We start from the raw sequence: 23,186 nt of genomic DNA, 5'->3' as shown, positions 1-23,186 counted from the left end.
CAGCTTTACCCAATTTGAAAAGATGAATAAAATTCAACCGTTTTCAGTGCGTTTATTTTTCCAGTAGAAAAACAGCCCACATGAAGAAGTAATGACACAATTTGTGGCTCATTGAACAGTCCCTACAGAAATCAGTGTAACTGAAAAATCACAGCGACTAGGAGTTTGTTTGTTTTTTTAAATAAGACCAATTCATTTTTGTTTTCCTGTGGTCTGAATATGACACAGAATATGCTATTCAAGTGCAGCAGATTTGTGTTGCTCGTAAAACGTTAGCAAAGGGCCACAAGCACACAGCTACTGTCTTAACTTTTATTTCTAAGTCGGAGATCAAATAAAACACCAAGGATTGAGACGAACAAGGCTGGATGAGGAATTAACTTTAATTGCGACCACAAAGTGAGAAGAAGAAAAATGTAGTTAAATGCTTTTGCTTACCACTACAGTCAATACTTGGCATCTTCTGGAACAGGTTTTAAAGTGCAATATAATAAAAATGTCCTGATTGGACATGTGATTAATAAAAAATTAAAAAAAAGTTAAACAATCTATTCAGAGTAAAATTTGCGCTCTCCCTCTCGGTTTTCCGTGAAATGGCTCCAAAATGGCGGATGTGCGCCATCAATTTAGCAGTCGAGGAAACGCAGTTTTCGGACACAAACATGACTCAGAAGTTTATATCTCCATATCTATTTGCTGTACAGATAGCCAAATAACTCACACAACTCAGAAAGAAAACATTTTAAAAAATGTAATCAACCATTTAGATTCAAATACCGCCCCCTTTGATGTTTTTTGTTAAGCTTAGCTCCAAAGATCAAAGCTCTTTAGCCTAAGGCGTATTATAAAACAAAATCAACAAGCTCATTTCCTTCCAGTTATTTCCTAAACTACTTCCCAACCACTAGAGAGCCCGGAGGACGCGAGCAGCTATAAAATAAATAAATAAATAAATAAATAAATAAATAAATAAATAAAACTTGACGTCGACACTTGTTCTTTGGAAAGCGGTTTCATTTAATGCTCCCGATGAACGGTCGCAAAAGCACCCCTGTGGTTCAGCAATTGTAGTCGCGTAATAGAACCGTTCCAATATATTTGTTTCATTTGCAGGCGCTCGGTGCTGGGGGGGGGGAGGGGAGGGGAGAAGAGAGCGTACGGACACAAAATGAGAGCCATTTTCAAAGTGCTGACACAAGCATCAGCAGCGGGGCGGTCATTACGGAGCTGGCAACGCCTCAACAGCTGCCAGAGCAGCAGAGCAGTTAAAGCGCAGCAGCCTAATGCTGTGTGGTGCAACCTTACTGAGCTGCAGAAACGAGCCATCAGTTCAGCCCTGATTGTTCAACGTTCATGTCGTTTGACGTGGAGTTAAAGGCAGCTTCCATCTTCATCACAGCTGGAATGGGACCACTGTCCCCCCCCCCCCCCCCGCTCTCCCCCCAACCCGGGTAATTTAACTAGATGTTCTCCCGGTGAGGCGGCATTGTGCTGCACACACGGAAAAATAGTCTACGAGGTAAAAACAGATCAAATCTGATCTCAGATGCCAAAAGCATTAATGCAAATATTTTTGCAATTTTTTTTTTCATGTTAGAGTCATAAACTCCAGTGTTTTATTGGGATTGTAGTTTGTTCTTTACAAGACTTTAAATACTTTTTTTATTAAATAAAATCAGAAAAGTCTAGCTTGAATTTGCGCTTAGCCTCCTGAGTGAATCCTTTACAGAAACGCTATTGAGACATTTTTATTTATTTATTTATTAAAAAAAATCATACCTCTCTACTAGAGCCCTATTCATACTACTTTTAACTTAGCTGAACACTCAGAAATTTAGTTTTCACTCAAATCTCTAAAGGGGCGACAGTGCATGCAGACTACTCAGAGTAAGAAAAAAGCAAAAAGAACTGAAAGGTGAGAATAAAGTTTTGTTTTTCAGCAGAATATAGATGGTGTTTTCGGCCTCGTTTGAAACAAAACTCCGGCTTGTGGAAACATTAGCGTCCGTAAAAATGTGCAGAGACCCCTAGCGGACAAGAACTGAGGATGACTAGAAGGCGTTGCACTGGAATGTAACGAAAGGGTTAAATGCGCACCACACTTAAGTTCAGGCTTTGATTTTATCGAGACAAATTTTTATTTTTTTTTTAAGCTCGGCTTGCGTTAATGCTGTTCAACTTCGCTGATTACAGCGACCGACTCTTTGGTCTGTGGCTCTGGATTTAAACCGCGTGGCTTTTCCAAGGACACTCTGGCATGCGGAGGAGCCGAGAGATCGGGCTGCCCGCTCTTCAATTAGAGCGCAACCTGCTCGACCATCTGAGCCGCATCTGTCCAAGGTGAAAGCTTACACCAACAGCAGGACAAACAAAACGAAGCAGATGGCGGATGTTTCAAAATTAGGCCAGGAAACAAGTTGCGACCGCGTCGGCTTAAGGCATTTAGACGTCAAGAGTTTCACAAAGTCCGGCGTTCTGTGAATTCATACTTTGTAGCGTTCACACTTCCTGCTCGCATGCTGCACCAATGTGGCCATTCTCGTGGCAAATCTCCAAATCCCACTCAGCAAATGGCATCTGCCACCAACTTGGGAATGTAATCTGTTATGAAACTACACTTGGACGCACACGTCACTTTTGCGCTAGCATCGAGTCGAGACTTCAACCTGCTCTGTGATACAGTCTGCAATAATAATTTTTTTTTTTTTTTTTTTTTAAAGAGCCAAACAAAGCAGAAAACAAAACTCCTAATCAACGTCATCAACAGTAAAATAATTGGTGTTCCAGTGAGACTGAAATGTGAAAAATAGATGTTTTTTTTCTTTCTTTTGAAGTAAAAATTAGACCCACTTTCTCTTGTTATAGGTCGGTTGGAATTACTAAAATTATTTAAATTTGTTAAATGCCACAATAACACCTGGGACTCACTGCTTTCTGGTGGGCAAGCAAGAATATTATGCGGAAATATTGAAGCAGCATCTAAAGACGTCAGGCAGGAAGTGAAAGGTCGGGTGCAAATGGGTCGTCCACATGGACAACAACCATAAACATGCAGCCAAAGTAAGTGAATTTTTGGTTTCCACAGTATAAAATAATAGAACATTTGTTAGCAAAAAAGGTTTTCTTTTTTCCTATCTGTATTGGTAGTTTTGCTGCTGAAGGTTTGAATATTTCCTCATTTCAGAGAGGTTTACCTTCATCAACAGCACCGTTTACACAGGTGGATGGAAATAATAATAATAAAAAAATAGTCAGTCAATTTCTAAAGTTTCTAGCTTTAGCCATGCAGGACAGAAAACTGCTGCAGGAAGTTAAGATGAATATTGGTGTTTTTGAGGATGTTATATTGATATTTATAGCTGGCTAGATCCAACGATTACATTTCGTCACACAGATAGTCGTGTGAGTAAATGCAAAGTAAACATGGGCCGGTTCCCAGTTATCAACAACTAGCAATGTTTTAAAACCTTTAGACTAGCAAAAACTGACGTTTCTCTCCAGCTCACAGTAAAGGAACGCCGCCCCACCCCCACCTGTTGCTGTACTCTGCTAAAAAAAAAACAAAAAAGCTACACTTTCAAATCACAAAAGCAAACATTTCTGCAAGAAACCAAAGGAGCACCACCTGACCCGCCTCGGTTTTTCATTCCTGTGTTGACAATTTTTCTGTCTAGTTTTTAGTGATTTCTCTGCCAGTGTTGCGTTCGACTGTTTCATTACGTCACGGCACCGCTATTACAGGGAGAGAAAAACAAACAAAAGAAAACACAAAGCTGAAACTGAATCCTTTTTTTTTTTTTTTAGGGACAACCTGGGTTTACCATACAAAGTAAAACAGTGTCGCAGGCATTGTGAAAAAATAGTAACATAAATGTACCCACAGCTCCCCCCCCCCCTCCTACGAAACAGTTGCCTTCTTGTCAGCGAGGCAGATGTTCAAATGTTCTGGTCCAAATAAGCAGAACTAAAAGCTCCATAAGCTTTGTTCCTGGATGTCTGCGTGTGACTGAGTTGTCTGAACAACTTAAGAGACTCACAATGGCTGATAGAAGAAACTAGTTAATAGCTCTGGGTTGAAACCCACAGGCTAATGAGGCTTTGACCTGGAAACCCTAAAGGTCAGGCTGTTAAAGCTGAGTTCTGTCCTAAACTGATCCAGCGCCATCACCGATGAAGTCTGCTTCCTAGTGGAAATGAGCTTCGATTTTCTTTCCCCTGGCGAGAACGCGCAGCTCTGCAGTCACTATGGAGACTATTGCTACGCCTCAGCCACCTCCGCCACTCGCTCCCACCCGCTGCAGCCGCCGGCAACGCGGCTCTGAATTTCCACGATACCGTTTCCATTTTCTCCGTTTATGGCCTCGGCAGCACTTACTTTGATGCTCCCTCTGCCGGCGTGTAAATAAATAAATCACACCGAGCGAGCGTACATAAATTAGCATGCTGCGACAGGGGGCTTCTATTTTTGGAGCCGCTTCATTGTAAATGCGCGCTCTCCATGTTTCGGATCCGCTCAGCGGGCCGTGTCCAGACAGTTTTGTCAGAACATGTGGGAGAAGTGCTGTGACCGTTTTATAAAGTGTCAGAGTCGGCTCTGCATATTTCAGCTCCACTGAACAGTTCATGCACGGGGAGTTGACCTCTCTAATTCAACCACAAATAAGAAAAAAAATAGATTCACTCAGTGGTTCGAGATTCTCACATTGAGTAAAAATACAAGTATACCAACAGAAAAATAATAATAAAAAGAACTTCTAAGTGTTTTAATTTTCAACAGAAAAGAGATTATATATACCTCGGTGTATCGGGGTTTACATTTTTATGGCACCATTTACGATAAACTAAATTTGAGCAGAGTACCAGATGAGGGTTATGTTTTGCTACATGGAAGACAGCCAAATTTGTCTTTCCAAGCTTGCATTCTCTCAACACCAGAATTGAGCAGCAACAGGTGTGGGAGGGTCAGTGTTGCATTCCTGTATTCTCGATTGAGCCAAAAATAATAATAATAATAAAAAAACAACTCTCTGGGATCTACTTAAAGGCACTCTAAAGTAAGTCACAAGACCAAAATAAAACCTTCATGTGTGGAGAATCGAGCGAAAAGTTACTTTTTTTTTGCATTTCTTTACATATATTGTCAGCATTTAGACTGGAAAAAGGAAGGAAGCAAGACAGGCTGCAAACGTCCACAGGTCAGGAGTCCCATTTTGGACACCTATGTCCAAACAGTGAATATGCGGTGACGGCTCTAATGCCGTCACCGCATGTGCCAAGTATTCACATCAATCAAGAGAGGACAGGAAAACAATGTAATGTGTCGAGGGTCGTTATTTTCATGACATCAGGAAAACTGATACAAAACGGAAAGTCTGCTGCTATCAATTCAACCCCTTCAGTCAGGCGGTTTTTGCAGCAGCCGTTTGGTTCGCGACATGAGGAATATCCTGCTGTCTGGCCTGCAAACCACAGAGCTAATCTTAGTTGTGACTTCAGTTCTGCCTCCCCTGAAGTTTCATTCTCGGGATGCCACAGGAAGGCAGAGCCCAGGAGGAGACGCAGCACACCAAGGCCGGGTTACTTATCAGATTTTCCTCCAACGCAGCGAGCGACGCACAAGACGGTTAACGCAAAAACCATCCCAGGGCAACTGATTGGAGTTAAAAATCTGGGTTTAATTGCAAACCTAACACTTCATTTCCTGTTGTCTCGAGCTCCCCGCTCTCTCTGTGTTTAACAAACTCGGCGATTGGGGTTGAACTCCTGACCCTTAAATTTTACATTCCAACTAAGCAAAAAATAAATAAATAAAAAAAAAAGAGAAAAATAAATTGCAAATGGCACAGCAAAACATCAGAGAAGCGAGCAGCTCAGAATTATGATGCAATCAGAGGACAAGTTCTTTTAGATGGCTGCTGGAGCCCAGAGTGTTTTGGTGTGTATGTGTGTGTGTGTGTGTGTGTGTGTGTGTGTGAACTCAAACAAAAGAGCATGCTGCAATGTGTGCAATGAGCCCACATGGCCAGTGGCATGACTGGACGCAAACAATCCCTCACCATAGCAACCCGGCTCCGGCTTTGTCCAAGCTTTGTGCACAGACGACCGGACTGACCGGAGGGGACGGACTGGGGAAAGGAGGCCAAACAATCTGCAACAATTAAGAAGCGAGCGGCGCTTTCCCGTTGCTTCCTCTTTGTGTCCCCTTCGACGAGGGTACGGGAAAGAACGGAGGTGTGAGCAGCAGCGGGGTTTTTCAACGTTAAGATTAGGGCGAGGTGGCTGGATTTTTTTTTTTTGTCTCCTGCTGCAACTCATGAAGCAACTATATAATCCCTCCAAAGAAGATGCTAATTACCTACTGTGGAGTAATTTGACTGGCGTATCAGTCCTGTATCACGTTTTCTATTTGTAAAGGGTTACGAAGGTCGACTTCGCTGCCTGGACTCCAACTCTGATTGATCACTCTGTCAAACTCGTGGAAATTGAATCCCATTCATTCATTCATTCATCCTGTCTAATCCTTATGGGGTGAAGGGTGTATCCCCGGTGCTCAACATCCACTCATGTTGTTGACCTAATTAGCTTTCAGGATTAGCAGATGCTCTAAAACCCCGGCGACTGTAATCAGAACTGGCAAGTTTTGAGATCGATCAGGTGGATCAGTGAAAATGTGATCTCACTTAAAAAAAAACAAAATGAAATCGCAAAAGGTTAAACCTAAACCTGACGGCAATTGTGCAGCCAACTAACCCAACTTAAGCCTTCTTTAACCTTAACAGTACAGGGAAGAGCTGAAGTTCCTGTTCAGAGCCACGCTAGCGTCGCACGGGTAAAATGGCAGCCAGAAACGCAAATGTCAGTAGGTGTTTCCTATACGAGGAAATTCAATTAGATATGGACCCTTGTTCAGAGACATGATGTCACTTTCCTTGATGGAGTGTCCTGGACTCAGTGGTCCCTTCTCATACAGTAATACACTGATGACTTTGTGCTTTAGAGTTGGCAAGTTGCCTCCTTCTACTGTAGTATCCTGTTAAGTCTACTGCAATCTTTAAATTATCTCCGCTCAGCGAGGCGTTTTCCTCTCTCTGGTTTAGTTTGTTAAAAAAAAAAAAAAAAAAAAAAAAAAAAAAAAAAAAAATTGTCAACAGCTGGAGACCATGACACGAGCACAGGCTTGGACAAATATGCCTCAGAGGTGCTGAATGAAAGGTTTCAGGAGGTCATCGGCTTGGAAAGTGCTGCATTCAGCCGCCGTCAGTCAGCTGTGAAACACAACGTGTGTGATTTTAACTAGGACGGCACACGAGGGCCGCGTTTCCTGTGCTACTGGAAAGACGTCACGATCGCCACATTGGAGCGACGAAACCGCCGCCATGCAACCTCAAAAGTTAAAACTAATCAGGTTGATGAAGACAATAAGCCTGTAAAGTCTGGCGGCTTAGCCGACCACGTGATGAGGGGGGGTGGGGGAGTCTGCTGAAAGACAAAGATTTACTCCAGTAATTCTGTTAAGACTTTTTTCCACTGCAGTAGCTCAAATCGTACAGGCAAAGACAGGACGGATGATTTCTGGCTGAAAAACTGATTCGTAGCTCTGAATTACATCACCTAACAGCTGAAAGTAAATAAATAACTGGTTTAGGGTGCAAAGTGCAAGCAAACATTGCTGTGGCTAATAATGTTAGAGTTGTAGTTGATGCTATATATGGATACTGGACATTAGGCTGGCTGTTATTTCATATCATCAAAAGCTAAATGTGATATTTTAAATATGGGAAACATGATTATGCATGTACTCTAATCAAGGTTTCCTCCAGAAAACTAGATAAGCCCGGTGGTTGGTTGCTAGGGCAGTCATTCATCCGACGGCCCGTCGTGATTTTGAGTTAAATAAAATCTTTAAAGTCGAGAAGAAATTTGAAAATATCACTTGATAAGTCTGTATTACTGAAAGATTGATACATGAACACCAACTATAAAGGCTTAAAAAATGCAGACATTTTAAAAAGACTTAAGTAAATGAGCAATACTTAGCCTGGTGGGGGGACAAGTAAAGCCTGGTGGCCCGCCAGGCTTATAATACACTGCTCTAATCCTGCATTATGATCACAAGCTTAACACTGTGTGTCAAAGCAACCATTACCGTTTAAGGAACTAGCATTCATTACTACAACATTCTCCTTACACTTAACGTAACTTCAAACTCGGGGTGCATTTTTAACCAAAGATTAAAAAAAAACAAAAAAAAACACAAAGGTTTTTGCTGCATGATCGCTTCAGATGCATCACATAGACAGCAGTACATTTGATTTAAATAACACTATGCTGGTTGCACTAGCTGCTCACTTTGCTTCTGCGTTAGGCCGGCTTCGCATCAACTACTACCAAACATAGAGCCGCTGGCTGTGATAAAGTTGCCTTTACCTTCATCACACATGAGCTTCCAGCTCTGTTGTTGATCAGTAACTCAAATTAGAAAAGTTTTGGTTCGAATCACACAGTTTGGATTCATCAGCAGACCCTCTCACCCACACACGAACCAATTACTTATACACTCACTGCACACTCACTTCCTGACGGCTCATTGGTCTGGTATGTTCTGTCCAGAACACATGGTGTCATTACTTCCTCTGACAATTTCTGCAATATTTCTCTGGACTTGTCGCTCCGACAGGAGAACCAGGAAAAACAGCAGAACAAAAAATATATATATTTATATATATATATATGAAAGTTATGCAACAGCTGAACAGTTAAACTATACAACACAACCAGGAACCGGTGCTGAAAGCCAACACTGTGTCTGTTATGTTTTAACGCAGTGCGAATCTCAGCCGCATACCTCATTGAGCCGCAGCTCACCGCCTGTCGGAGGGTTTTAAAAAAAAATAAATAAATAAATAAAAAAAAGCCGTCCCGGTGCTCCGGAGGCTCGGTGTGCCTCTTCTGAGTAAAATTCACCGCTTCCTGTGGTGTGTAAAGCAGGTTGAGATCCCGGGTTCAATCCGTGCCTTTCCGCTCCTGCAGGAGTTAACGGTGCGCAGCCTCCTCCTCCTCTTCCTCTTCCTCGTCTGTGAAGTCGTGTGGATGTAAACACCAGTCCCGTCCGTCCCCTCTTCGGACATCCGACACGAAGGCTGTCCGATACAGCATCCGCTGCTCTGCCCATCAGAGACGTGGACGCGACTGGTGAATTAACTGGGACGCCGCACCGCAAGGCATGATGGAGCCATTTGAAGCTTCACTGTGCTGGTAGTAAACACACGGATGGACCCAGATCGACTCAGGCCCCGTGCAGACAACCACGGAACAGAAAGACTTAAAGTATGGATTTCCTCGGCAACATTTTTTTTATTTTTATTTTTTTTTATTGAAAAGTTTTTAAGAAGGCAATTTAGAATAAAAAAAAGCCCATCAGTTTTGCTCTCTGTGTTTCTGGATCGATGACATCACAAGAGGCACAACTATTCAGCTGACGAAAGTTACACGCAAAGAGTGAGCTAAAACGTCAAAGACTCAGTGCTAGTTGATGGCATTGAGTTTTTTTTTTTATGGTGGTACAAACACTTGTTGAAATCTGGTGAGAAATGTTTAGATGCGACAACAATCTAACGTACAAGACACCTGTAAACATATATACAAACTTCTACATTTTCTCTGTTCTCATTAAAAAAAAAAAAAAAGATAGTATCACTAACTTATGCTTGTGGATGCATTTCAGAAAGTACATGTTTGATCTTACAACAGAACTTCAAATATATACGAATGTAACGAAAGAATTCGACCAGTTTCCTTTTATAATGTTAGTTGCGTCTGTGTAGAAGACTGTTATTTTGTTTAAATATTAAGAGCTTACAACCAACTGGCTGACTTTACAGAACAATCCAGCAGATTTAACGCATTAATCATATTTGTTATTCCGAGTCTCATGTAACATTAGAAACAATCATGTAACAAACAAAACACTTTTACAGTATTTACATATTCTCTCCATAAAATCGGTCAACTTTTTTTTTTTTTCTGGTGACAAAGACAATCAAAGACAATAATTTTGACAAAACCCAAATGGGACTTAATTTCTTAATGAAATATTTTCCATTTACAACAAACCTATTCAGCCTACATTCACATCCAGAATTATGATGGATCTCTTGGTCTATCAGATTAAGTCTCTGCCTGTCAGTTTAGATGAACAGTCATGTTTTGTTGGGCTTTGTGGTTGCGTCGTACCAGCTCCATTTTTTTTTTGAATAATGGACTGAACAGTCCTTCATGAGATGTTCAAACCCTTAGATAATATTTTACAATCTTCATATCTTTCTCTCTGACCTGTCCATATCTGAGTCTTCATGTTGCTGCTTGTCCACTAATAGAAACACAAAATGACGGGTCGCGGCAAAATTAACGACTTCATGCAATTGGCTGTTTTGTTTTATAGTTGGGATTAAATTGTCTACATTCACTACACATTTCTGTGAAAAATGGATCCATTTGTCTTGACATTTATGAATCAGCAGCACTATAAATATACCGAGTTGAACTGAATCCATTGTTTCAAAGTGGCTTATAAACTGATACAGCATAACTTAGTCAACCTGGTTGTCAATAGCGGTAATCCTTTGCAATTTCAAAGTTTTAATTTGGAGGTTTGACCTATTCAGTGTAAGCAAACGTTATGCCAGCCAATTTAACATCAATCACCCTGAGTTTTGCTTAAAGAAAGTGCAGTTTTTCTGTATATTTATTATTTTTTTTCCACTTGAAAATCTCCCATTTGTGTTCGTTTAAAATTCCAGTCAGCTCTGGTGCCTTCATGTTTCGCAGCATTAATCACAACAGCTGCCTTGTTCTGCTGATCGGACAGAATCAGGCAACCTTCAGCTTTTAGTCCACCGTAATTTCACCTTTCTTGTTTTTTTCAACAAGTTTATTCGTTACCTGCTGTGTTTACGGCTGTTGATCTATTTAGTCTGCTGTCCAGAAGAACGAATTGATCCGTTTCCCATCAGACATCATTAGGTTTTCATAAATAAACAAAGAAAAATAAGTAATACTGTTATTTTTCTGAGTTGCTCCAATATAAAAATGTTCATTCATTATTTTAATACTTTTGTTTTCAGCATATGAGTCAACCTTTCCTTTTCAGGAGGTCATTTAAAAAAATGTCTCTGACTGAAGGAAAATCTGTGAGGTATCTGAAAACAGATAAAGTTACATGGAAATTTAGACAACTGTCACGCAGTTGTGACAGCATGTCTAAACAAAAGTATTCATGTGTCTAGAAGCAGAGAAATGAACTACATTTTCTGGAACATCCTTAGAAATGCCAGTTTTTCACTGACTATAGTGATTCAGAAACGTTTTTTTAATTCAGTTTTTCTATTCAATTAGAGATTCTGTTTAAGTTCTGTGACTGATAAGAGGAGAAAACAGTGTAAGGAAACAGAAAATTTATTTAAAACAGTTCCATGCTGTATCAGATCCCATCAATCTGTGATTACACTAAAATAAGTTTGTACATACAAATCTGTAGTTTAGTATTCCATGTTAGCTTGGCTGTCAGGCTTTTTCTTAAAAAAACAACAAAAAAAACCAAATAATTATTTAAAAAATAACCAACAATAGTAATTTATCACCTGAAGGATTCATGAGCTATAAAGTATTTATGAGTTATTCAGAAAACAGGTTGGGCAGGTCTGCTGTTGGAGCCACTTCAAGTATTCAGTGTGTTCATTGATAGCTTAGAAAGATTTTTTTCCTGTCAGAAGTGTGGGGCAAGTTGAAATGGCAAGTATTTTATTAATAATTGTATAGTGTTCAGATGGGCATCAACCAGTCTTTTACTCCTGGGAACTAAATTGTGTCCAATACAGCAAAAATTCAGCATTAAGTAGTAAAGTTTTGTCTCCCAGTTTACAGACTTTGTTGTTGTTGATTGAGGCTAAAAACAAATCGGTAAACCAGTCCACCACCCAGTGTTTCCATTCAGCAACAAATATACCAGTTGCACCTGTGCTGCAGATATTTGGTCTTTAAAAGGTTCAGTGTGCAGGTTGGCTGAAATGCCTCAATTGGGGAGCCGCCAATAGAAGATATCTTAATAAAACAATAGTTAGATTTGAGGGGGTTCAGGTCTTTTTTTTAATCTCTGAGGCAGAGAAGCTTTCTACCTTTTAAACACAGCTTGCATTTAAAATTTTTTGATCAAACTAATTGTACCACTCGGTTCTACACTGGTGCTTATGTAACTTCTGCCATTCTGTCTCTTTAAAGTCCTCATTTACATCGGAAAGCAATAACAGTTTGTCAGATTTACATCATATTAGCAGGATAAAAGGAGTACTCCTCCTTAGGTCTCAAACTCCCATTATAATCCACAAAAATCACTTTTTTTCCCCCTAACTTTGTAAGAATAAGGGCGGAACTTCATTCCAGACATTCTCAGAAAAGTACGACATTTTGATCTTTTTTTTCCCCCTCCTTCCTTTAAAAATGTGCACATTATTTTGAGCAGTTTCACCTGACTGCCGACATCCCCAACAACAAAGGCCTCACTGTAAAGTAAAAACCGTCTGCCTTTCTCCCAGCTTCCACTGAAGATCTGTGAATGAATCCTTTCTGTACGTCTGAAACATGCTTAGCCAGATTACGCGGCGGTCGGCACCAGCATGTTCCACTTTAGGACCCCAGTAGCAAACAAACCTATTCTCATGTTTCTCCACACCTGCTGCCGCTGGCTATTCTGGTGTTTTGGACATATTTTATGTCTGTAGTGGTCTAAAAATATTCTCCTGGCTTCTTCGAGGAAAGTCAGACCAGTGAAGGGACGGAACAGGCGTGACATTTTTCTGACTAATCCCATAATGCCTTTTCTATTAAAAGTTACGACAAGATGAAGCTTTTCTTGTGAAACAAGAAATTGGTCCAATTCTCACAGAACAGGATGTGGAAAACAAGTAAGCTATTGATAAGGGGATTTGGCTTCTACTTAGTCTTATCCTTCGTCCGCCAAGACAGCAGTCTTTAATTCGTGGCTTTTATCGTCATAGTGGTTCTCAAAGTGAGTGAAATTGGAACTTGTAACCCGAAAAAGAAAAGAGTGCATTAGTTTATAAAACCCGGGGTTTTGTGTGGAGAAAGCATGAAAAACACCTTTTTAATGAATGTGCTTCTGATTCTGTTGACGAAGCACCACTGCCCTCTGGTGGACACAACAGAAAAAAACATTCCTCAATTGAAAATGTGTTGAACATTTCAGAAGGCAAATTTCATTTAAAGAAAGGCTATTTAATATGTCCATATTCCTATAATGTTCAGTTAAAACTATTCCTTCTTGCAAAACTCTACAAATTTAGATTCTTCTAATTTGCTCTTTTCAGCTCATTCCATTTCCTTCTTATTTTATTGGAGTTAAACTGAGATTACCATGCAAGAAGTAATTAGGTTCTTACTATTTAGCAGATGTTCCCAAATGAAACATTTTTCTAATCTCTTCAATAAAATAAATGCTTTTTATAGTTCTTTACTGGGGCTTCCCACGGGACATGTTTTCAACACAAACCGGCATAAAAACCCTCCTAACTAGAAACTCTCCGGTTACAAGGCGAACTCGCGTCAGTCGCCCCGTTCTGGGTAAATTCAAGTGCTGCTGGGCTTTAACTTAATGTTGGCTGGCTATAATCGATTGCCAACCTTACGAAGCTACGTCTCAAAAAATTTCGATTTGTTTTCATAAATGCTCTTTAGTAAATTTACACAATTTCCAAAGGCATTCGAATGCATTCATAAATGTTTATTTTCACACAAAAAAAATTACAATTAAAAATACATTTTGGAACACTTTAAACTTCATGTATTATTCAGCAATGACATTTCTTCCCATCTACAGAATTTGTCGATTTCATTTGTTTTACTATTCTTCACAGCATTGTCACAGAAAGTGCAAAGTAATATCATTAGGTGTTGAGCTGCCTTTATACTATATATATATATATTTTTTTTTTTAAAGCTGGCATTATCTTTGCCAGAAATAATTCAAGTTTGCTAATGGAACAGTGGCTAGGAATACTTACTTCATTGTGGTTGCCTAAAAAGTGCTTTGCTATCATCTCTATGACTCCGACTAAAAAAGGCATAAATAATTTGAACATTTCATCCCATATTTCTTTGTGCACTACAACAAAAAGTAATACAAAAATAACTCCTAATGGAAAAAAATGGTGTTTTGTATATCTTATTGTGGACGGGATTTCCTCATGTTTAGCTCCAGTACGGCACTGCAGAGACTTTGGTAGCAAGTTAAGAAGTTTGGCGTTTTTGGTTTTATCCTGTTGAGGAAAAAAAAAAAAGAAAGAAAGAAAGAAAGGAGGACTTATTATGGCGTCTGCATCTGGAAAAGTCTACAGGGCTTTTGGAAATGCAAATTAAATTCATTTTTTTACCTCATTCTGAACACAATACCCCTTAAAGTTGTTTTTTTTCCTGCAGAGCGATCTGCATTGGATACAGAGTGATGTGTGAATGGACTCACTTCTTCTAGATGTTGGTGAGAACTTCTGGGGGACAACGTGGCCCTCAGCTCCTCCACCGCCTCTTTAGCTTTACTGGATTCACGATGAAAAGTCACATGTAGTCATTAATAAGGCAAAACATGATTCTTTGTTTACTTGAGCTAGACATTGGATGTTTCACTAACCCTTCATATTTCTTCTGTAACATATCATTCACGGCCGTTTCACGGCTAATACGCTGGGCCGTCTCCACGTTGTTCTTGCTCAGGTTTACGAGGATCCGACACAGAATCGGCATCAGCTCAGCAGATTCTTCTGCACTGATGTCCAAAAGGTGTAAAAGGGATTTTGTGGTTTCGGTCGCCACCAAATTATCAACTGCAAAAGTGAAAATATAAGATAAATAAAGAAATCCCAACAATGTGTCACTTTTATGAAACTACAGTAATAACTTTTCAAACCCCTTAGATTTCATTGAACATCTGTAATATGTTACAACAAACTTATTTTATTTGGGTTCTATGACAGATTAGCAGAAAGGATCATAGAACAAAGCGGGCTAAACACTTTTCAGATTTTGGTTTTTTTCTCCCCCCTTCTTCACGATCATGCAGTTCTCTGTTGCATTAAAAATCCAACAAAGCACAAATTACAAATTACACAAAGTTTTCTTGCTTTTTAATTCAAGGGGTTTGAAAATAACTAGAAGGTTCGGAAAAGTTTCTTTTTTTTTTCCAATGTTCTGGAAGATTGAAGTTCAAAAGTGAGGAGTGTGGAGTTACAGATGGAGGGGTGAAGCTCTGGAAAGCGGGAGAGGTTCCTCATCAGAAGCAAGGCTGGTTTCTTCAGCGTAATGTTCTTTTCTAAAACGGCTGTAATTTTCCGAGGTCCTTTTTCCTCCGCGATAATTCGGGCGACGGACTCGGAGATCTGTCAGGTGTCAAAAAAAGTATTTTAAAAATATCTCCATCTGCAGGTAAAAACGTAAAGCAGCAACAAGGTTTCCTAATTAGCCAAAAAGTTAAAAAGCACAGAAACAAAACAAACGCTTGCTTTTCCATTTAAATACTTGTTACAAGATTTATCATTTCAAGAAATGTAACTAAAATGTAAAAAGCACAATCTGTGCAGCAAAGTGTCATTTTTCCTGCCACAAATTGGAAGTCTCAGCAGTCAACTCTGTGTCTTTTTACCTCTCCCTTCCTCACTGTGAGGTTCTGCAGCGCCCCCATGGTGGCCTGCAGCGTCATTTTGTTTGTGCTGCAGGCCAACAGCGACAGGTACGCCCGTACAAGTTGCCCGCTCCACAGCCACTTAACTCCAAGTGGGTCTTCATTATTCTGCAGGAGGCACATCATCTCTGCTTCCCCTTTGTCCTTTGCATCCTGGGAGGAAATGATTTAGAGGTGCAGAGGTCAGGCAGGTGATGGGTGTTCAGTGGGGTCACAAACAGCAGCTGAGCCAAGTTTAACATTATTTAGCCTCTTTCTTGTTATTTTGGTTTGATCCAAAACCAGGAGATGCAACCAAATATTTACCAGTGCGACTTTAAGTCATGTGTTTCAATGTGTTGCCGCCTTCACTGCATTTCACAATCTTTTATTATAAATGACTGTGACTTTATAAACATTTGCTTAAGAACCAAGTATCTTTCTTTTCCACTCACACACACAAAAAAGAAATTTATTCAAAAGATAAAGTATGAAGTTTATTCTCGTAATGACTTTATGCAAAAGAAATTCAATAGAAATACCAGTTCTTTTGCGTTTTCTGAAGGCAGCTGGTTATGTTGAACACCATAGTACACGTGAAGAAATGCAAGCCACACTTTACTGATTTTATTAGTAAAAATCTTTAGAAATTATGCGGATTTAAAAAAAAAAAAAATAAAATAAAATCGGTTTTTAATAGTGAAGTGATTACCTCTTCAAGGTTGGCACGGCGACGAGGAAAACAGCTGCAAGTCATCTCTTTGGGAGTCGTATTTTTTTGAGTCTCTTCCGTATTTTTGGTGGTTTGGCGGATCCAGTCTTCCTCAGCTTCATAGGTCAAGTTTTGAAGGATGCAGACACAGTTTTCTGTGAGCTTCAAAAAGAGAGAGCGATAAATATGGATATCTAATAATAATAATAATAATAATAAACTTGAACAAAAACCTCTGTCAAGCAGGAATCTGAATGAACCCAAACCTCTAAAATTGTGGACCGGGCCCGGCTGTGGGGATTGCAAAACTATTTTACAAACTATTTTGGTACAAACGTTTTGCTGCAGGTGTTGCTGCATGCCTCTTACAAAACTCAAACTGGTTTTCTTACAGGACTGATCTGGCTTCCTGACAATAACCAACTTTTTCTCTCAAGAAAAACAAAAACATCCCATTGGCTTCATGGCAGCCATGATGCCAATGGGATGTTTTCATCAAATCACACTTTACTGATTTTAAAGTGTGATTTTTTTTTCTTGGGATTTTTGTCAAATCCCAAGAAAAAACAAAAAAAAAAAACAAAAAAAAATAATTATAGCAAAATCTAGACTTATTTCATGTGACTGAGGTCAAACTCAGTGTATAGCTTTCCGTGTCTATGACATGACCTTTGAAAAACTCCCAGCCTAATATATTGTTTAGGTGAATCAGAGCAAGAGAATTTATTTCACAAAAGATTCAAAAGTCATCTTTTCCTCCCTTTTTCTTCACAATTAAGCTCCACTTTGCATTTTGTTCTGATCTCATGTTTTAGATCTACACACTGACATTTGTATTTTAGACAATAAAAAAAACATGTTTGTTTTTCCTTCTCACATTTTCATCAGGTGTCCGTTTGGTTGCAGCCTCTGTAGTACAGGAAGCCAGCGAGTCAATGAGATTTTCACAACTCCTCATGTTCCTCCTGTGGTTGTCGTCGGAGCTCAGATTCCTGCAGCAACACAAACAAATCATCGTCATGGCGACTATCCATGCAAGTGTGACAAACTATTTCACTTTGCTTTTTTAATCTGCAAAACAGAATCTTTGTGCAGTCATAAAACAGTGGATGTTTTTTTTTTTTTTTTATTATTTGTTTTTTTTGCATTGTAAACAAAAAGGTCAGAGCATTCTGTCCTCTTGATTTCCAAGAGGACAGAACGATTTCAGTACAGCTGGGTGGAGCAGTGAGAATAATTCAGACAGCCCCGGCTTCGCAAGCACTCCTAAGCCGTAGGTCTAAACAAATAAAACGAGTACGAGTCACGATCTTTATAGGACATATTAAGTTTCGTCACTTCACAAGAACCGTGACATAGTACTCAACATTTCTTTGGAATTCAGATCTGTATTTCCTGCTCCATTCTCAGCAGGAAGGGTGCTACCAAGTAAACGCGTTTGGCATCTCCAGGTGAACAGCATTCTTACACTTTTCAAAATCAGGTTTTCTAGAGTTCGCTTACCTTTATGATCATTTTAAATCAATCAAATTTTATTTGTACAGCACATTTCAGCAGCAAGGCATTTCAAAGTGCTTTACATAATTAAAATAAAAACAGCAACTAAAGTTTCCTATGAATTTACGACATGCGTTTCTGCAGCAGACGACTTTAAATATGGAGGCTGATTGGATAGAAGACGAGGGAGCTCAAGGAAGAAAAGAACAGAATAAGTGAAGAAATGAAGGAGGGGTTGGAAATTTCGAAGCAGGAACTTTTTCCGTGCTCATTTTCTTTCCACAGACCTGGAAAATACCGAAACACAACTTCCAGATTTTCTGTGACTGTGCAGGATTCCTCTCCAGTAGCCAGAAAAAAAAACAAAAAAAAAAACTGGTTGAATTTCCTACCGTAGGCAGGCTGTAGCGCAGAGGAAAGCTTTGGGATCAGCGATCAAATCATGCTTGCATTCTGCCTCTCCATTTATGTGAGAGAAGGGCACCAAAATCACCTTGGTGAGGACATGAAGGAAATTTTCATTAAAAAGATCCTTGATCTCATCAACTGAAGACAGATTCCACAAGACACCTGCAGGCAAGGGACATAAAAATATCATTAATGGGGTTCATCTTGGAATTCAAACCTTTAATAATCAGGTCTGTTGTTATTGCCAGTCATTAGGTCACAGTGAAACGTCTTTCTTAAATAAAACATCTCTTAAAGATTTGTTTTAAATTATTGAAGAGGAAAAAAAAAAAGAGCATTTGATCTGCTAATCAGCAATAACGATCAATGAGGAAAATTAGTTAAGAGATTGGTGTATTACCATTCAGTGTTGTCTTTATAATTTAAAACATTGATAATTTCTATATATAATTGATAAAATCTAAATTTACGATGCATAATTGGGGAATTTTATAACAGCTCTCGCATCTTAAAAAAAAAACCTTACACTTCTATAGCTTCTGTTTTTACTGAAAATCCACAAACACATCAGCATTACATTTCACTAATATGTTCAAATTCAAAATAAAACTATACAAAAAGGTCAGTTGGTGTGGTGATAAACTATTCCTGATGGGGAGAAATGTAAATATCCCAAAACCTGACCTGCAAGCTGGCATACGGTCTCCTTATCGTGGGTCTTGTCCAGTAAGTTCAGGATGATGGTGAGGCCATTTTCGTCCGTCACCTCCTTCTTGTTGCCTTTGTCCTTGTAGACGACATTACGCAAGGCCGCTGCTGCGGCGCGCTGCACCTCTTCGCTGTCGTTTTTGAGCAGCTGCACGAGCTTTTTAGCCCCATGCGCCCAGCGAACCTGAAACCAAGAGAACCCGATGAGCTAACAAATGTCGACATGGAGAGACTGCGCCTCCTTAAAGCTGCTAAAGCTTCGCCAGGCGGATGATGGAGAAAATGTTCCCAGATTATTTATTCTGAGTAAACCTACCTCAAATCTGGCTACGTCTTTTTTAAAACATTGGCTCTGAATGTATGCGGCGGCACTGATCAGCTCTTTCTCATTTTTCTTGTCCAGAAGCTTTACGGCCGTTTTAATTGTCATCTCTGGAAGTTTTTCAGCTGATTGCCTAGGCGAGAGGTCACATTGTTTTTCTTATTTTATGGGACGGCTCCACAAAAAGACAGGCATAAAATGCTTGGTGTGAAAGTAAATCTTACTGTGCTCGATTCTTCATTGTCTTTACATCCTGTCTGTTGGTGAACCTGTTGGTGAACCTGTTGGTGCTGATGGACCTGCCTGATTCCCATCTCTGGGATATTTGAGCCTGTTGGGGTAAACCTCTGTCCATGTGGGTGGATCTAAGCCACTGTACCATTTGTGTACCAGGTTTAACATAACTGTGTTTCTGACTCTGTCCATTTCTAAGGCTGTCCCGTCCCGCCGCGGATCCAGACGGATTCTTTGTTCTTACTGACTGAGGAGTGAGCGAGTTGGTTCTGGACTTCCCAGGTGGATGCGTGGATGCTCGGGTGGGTGCGCTGGGGGACGATTCAGAGACAGCGGATTGGTGCAGTAGATGCACGTGGTCAGACCAATCTACCAGCACACATACAGTCTGGTCCATACCGGCTGTTGGGGACATGGACATTTTCTGAGGTTGGGTGCTTTTTGAGGAGAGGTTGTCCAAATTATACCCGTTTCCCTTTAAAACAAAATTAATTACACAATTAGTAATGTTTAAGACAGCAAAAGTTTCCAAGCATTTACCTTTTTCCCAATTGTTTTTTTTTTTAAATAACTTTTCCAGACTCAAATTTCAACAGTTGCGTTTTTTTTTTTTTTTTTTTTGTAATACATTTCCAAACGCACAACAGTCACATCAGTGCATTTTGAGGGAACAACACAGAACGGTGTGTAATCATGAAGTGGGGAGGGAGGAATCAAAAGGTTTAAACACGGTTTTTAAACTAAAAATGTAAAATGTTGCTGAGCATTTGCATCGACTTCCCCTTTATTCTGATACAAAAGCTAGAGAAAAGCAACTTCCCCTTAGAAGTCAGCCAATGAGTAAATACAATCTACTGGCATGAAACTAAATGTTGGTACAGATCCAGTTGTTTTGTGGAGGTGCCAGAAATTTAGGATCAGACAAGAGTCATGAAAACCAAGATGGAAAGGTAGGAGTTAAATTTGTCTTATTACAGGCGTCTCTTGCATGTGTTTGGATATTTCTCACCTCATAAATTAATTTTGCTGCTTAAAAAAAAAAAAGACTTTACCGCTTAACATTTTTTTTGGTAACAATAACTGAAAACAAACAAACACATGGTGTACAGTTTTTGCACTAAAATCCACTTTAAGTTCAAGCATTCGTTTCTGTATTTTCCTATAAACAGGAGTTGAGTTTTCAATACAATAACGGTGATGAAAACAAAAACTATATGCACTTGTTTAATCTCACTTGGACTGTCTGCCTGTGTTATTGTACTGTGTGCAGCTGAAGGTAAGAACACTGATTCGTCGGATTGGCTTTCAGGAAGTGAGTGTAAAAAACAAAACAAAACCCCAGCAGCATCACAGATTTGTGTAAATTCAAATTCAGGAGTATAACATGTAAAGCGTAGCTACAAATTCAGATAGCTCATTCTTGTTATGAACAGGTCACAAAAGTGTTTTAGCCAGAGGTGTGACGGTGTGTTTTACCTTTGTGGAAGAAGGAGATCCATACAAGCTCCTGATTGAATGTTGTGAGTCGTCTCCCCCTGAAACAAGTCCAAAAGAATCCTTTATAGAGTATTCAGTTCAACATGGTATTTACCAAATCGATGGCAACACTTCCTCCAGTCAGGGTGATTTTTTTTTTCCCCAACCCGAGTTCATCAATCCTCGCTCAGAAAATCTTTTTAAGCTGCTAAACAAACATCATGTCAGTCGGCATAAAGATAAAAAGAAACAGTAGTGACTAAATAAAAAAAAGAGCAGGTATTCAACATTGTGACTCTTTTTTCAGCATACACTTTATTTATAAAATTTTGAATATGTATTATATGATTTCTTCACATACGAGTGTGTATAAAAGCTTTTAAAAATGAATAAAACTGTTGTATTATCACTCTTGTGAAAACAAGTTCAAATGAGTCTTTCAAACCAATGGTAACGTAACATTAATGCTCATGATGGATGGGTGCTATAATCTCACCGTTATTGTTGGTCCTTTTCAGATACCCAGAAAACCGTAGAATCACCTTTTTTATTGTTTTTTTTATGCATGAGAAAAAAAAAAATCTTTACTGTTCTTACACAAATCACGGTTCAAGACTACACCCACAACATAAACTAAAAATGTGTGTAAATGAAAACAGTGAAACTGACAGGAAAGTAAAGTTAATGATAGGATTTGCTGCAGAACAACAGGAATCTGCAAATTAACCTGGAATTTAAGTGGCATTTAGTTTCAGCGGGTGGAAGAGTGAATTGTGATTCACGTTTATGAAACTGAGCGGGTTTCCTTTCATGACTTTCTGGTGAGTCAATTGTCACAGTACAATAGGATGAGGTAAAACATTCCTGCAGACTTTTAGTTCCAGAGAAAATGCCCAAATGACCTAGGTTCTTTCAAATTGAGTTTGTTTCCACAACTGTTGACTCTGTGTGGACTTTAACTCGGTGAAAACGAAAAAAAAAAAAAGAAAAAAGAAAAAGAAGCTTGGCTTGAAGAGTCAAGAAAGGAACTGGTAATTTCATTTATTGAGATAAAGAAGGTATTTAAACCTACCTGACTGTGTGTAAACAAAATGCGTAATAGCTGGCTTTGCTAGCTGTTAGCAGCAACAGCTAGCATCAAATGGCCACGATAACTGGCAATGGCTCTTTTGCATCGCTGCGATTTGAGTGATGGGAATTTGGATGCAGGCTTATAAACACTAAACTCGCTTCCTTTTCTCCCACTGGTGAGTCAGTTGTCACAATCTAAAAGTATGAGGTGCATTTCTCCAGATAAAGCTCCGTAGAATATGCCCAATTAGTGGAAAAAATGTTCACTTTAATTATGTGTAATGTAGGCTAAACTTCCTGTGGTTTTATCAGCCTTGAGGCGGATCGATGAAACTGCAGGAACCTGTTGGACAAGGGACCTACTGTTCAGCAGGTATTCCACTCAGGAGAAAAATAAATTACCTGAGCCTTCACTAGGTTACAATAGGAATGTATTTAAACGCAATTAGGAGGTAAACAATGACTAATTAACAAGAATAATACATAAATATCCGTGCAGCTTGGATGTGAAACATTAAATGATTTGTTTGCGGGGGAAAAAAGGTTTTCGGAGTTTATTTTTTAGTTTAAAAAGAGAGGGTGAGAGGTAAATTTAGCTTTGTCTGCTTCGCAGGGGAGCGAGGGCAAACATTGTTAAATTCAAACAAAGAGGTCTGTTGTGCGTTTCGTTTGGTTTTTTTTTTTTATATTACTATGAAACGTTTAAACTGAAATTTAAAATGCCAATATTACCATTGGAGACACCATTCTTTCGCAGTGAAGGCTGAGTCCGGTTCCGAGCCGCTCCCGTCATGTTGGATTTCGGAGTCGGTTCGGTCGGAGAAGCCAGGCTGGTGTGCTGCTGGGAGAGAATCTCAGACGGCCTCAACTTTATCTTCTTTTCCATTACGGAGCTCTTTCAGTGTTCCCTGTAGTCCTCATGCAAGATAATGAGCACCTTCGCTGGATTAACGAGCTCTGCTTTGTTGTGCCACCTCACCTGAGTAGACCAGCCAGGTGGCGGTGCGGTGGGCGGGGCTTAACACGCACCTGAC

At 39.6% G+C, this 23,186-nt stretch overlaps 2 protein-coding genes and 1 long non-coding RNA gene across 5 annotated transcripts in view; 1 reads left to right on the top strand and 2 right to left on the bottom strand.

Moving 5' to 3' along the window:
• The window catches only part of rassf8b (Ras association domain family member 8b), an 18,529-nt gene extending 9,169 nt beyond the window's left edge, over positions 1-9,360 (bottom strand). Inside the window, exon 1 of one of the 3 annotated variants that reach the window (XM_016664715.1) lies at positions 8,846-9,360. The gene's annotated coding sequence lies outside the window, so the exon portion shown is untranslated. The remainder of the gene's footprint in view (positions 1-8,845) is intronic. The other 2 variants (XM_016664722.1, XM_007540392.2) reach the window with 2 other exon arrangements.
• Positions 9,034-23,186, bottom strand: LOC103129544 (plakophilin-1-like). Its single transcript, XM_007540696.2, has 14 exons — positions 22,885-23,186; positions 21,082-21,140; positions 19,596-20,080; positions 19,366-19,504; positions 19,026-19,233; positions 18,326-18,503; positions 17,314-17,428; positions 16,437-16,598; positions 15,707-15,898; positions 15,296-15,443; positions 14,699-14,891; positions 14,510-14,606; positions 14,276-14,330; positions 9,034-9,164 (listed from the first exon to the last, which is right to left on the bottom strand). The coding sequence occupies exons 1-14, from the start codon at positions 23,036-23,038 to the stop codon at positions 9,034-9,036; spliced, it is 2,316 nt and encodes a 771-aa protein (XP_007540758.1). The 5' UTR covers positions 23,039-23,186.
• LOC107834030 (uncharacterized) lies at positions 21,603-22,246 on the top strand. Its single transcript, XR_001659813.1, has 2 exons — positions 21,603-21,902; positions 22,004-22,246. It is a non-coding gene; the product is annotated as an uncharacterized LOC107834030 (long non-coding RNA).

Source organism: Poecilia formosa, unplaced genomic scaffold, assembly GCF_000485575.1.
Source record: "Poecilia formosa unplaced genomic scaffold, Poecilia_formosa-5.1.2 Scaffold9, whole genome shotgun sequence".
Classification (NCBI taxonomy): domain Eukaryota; kingdom Metazoa; phylum Chordata; class Actinopteri; order Cyprinodontiformes; family Poeciliidae; genus Poecilia; species Poecilia formosa.
Note: the sequence above shows the minus strand (reverse complement) of the source record. Positions and strands in the feature narration are given on the sequence as shown.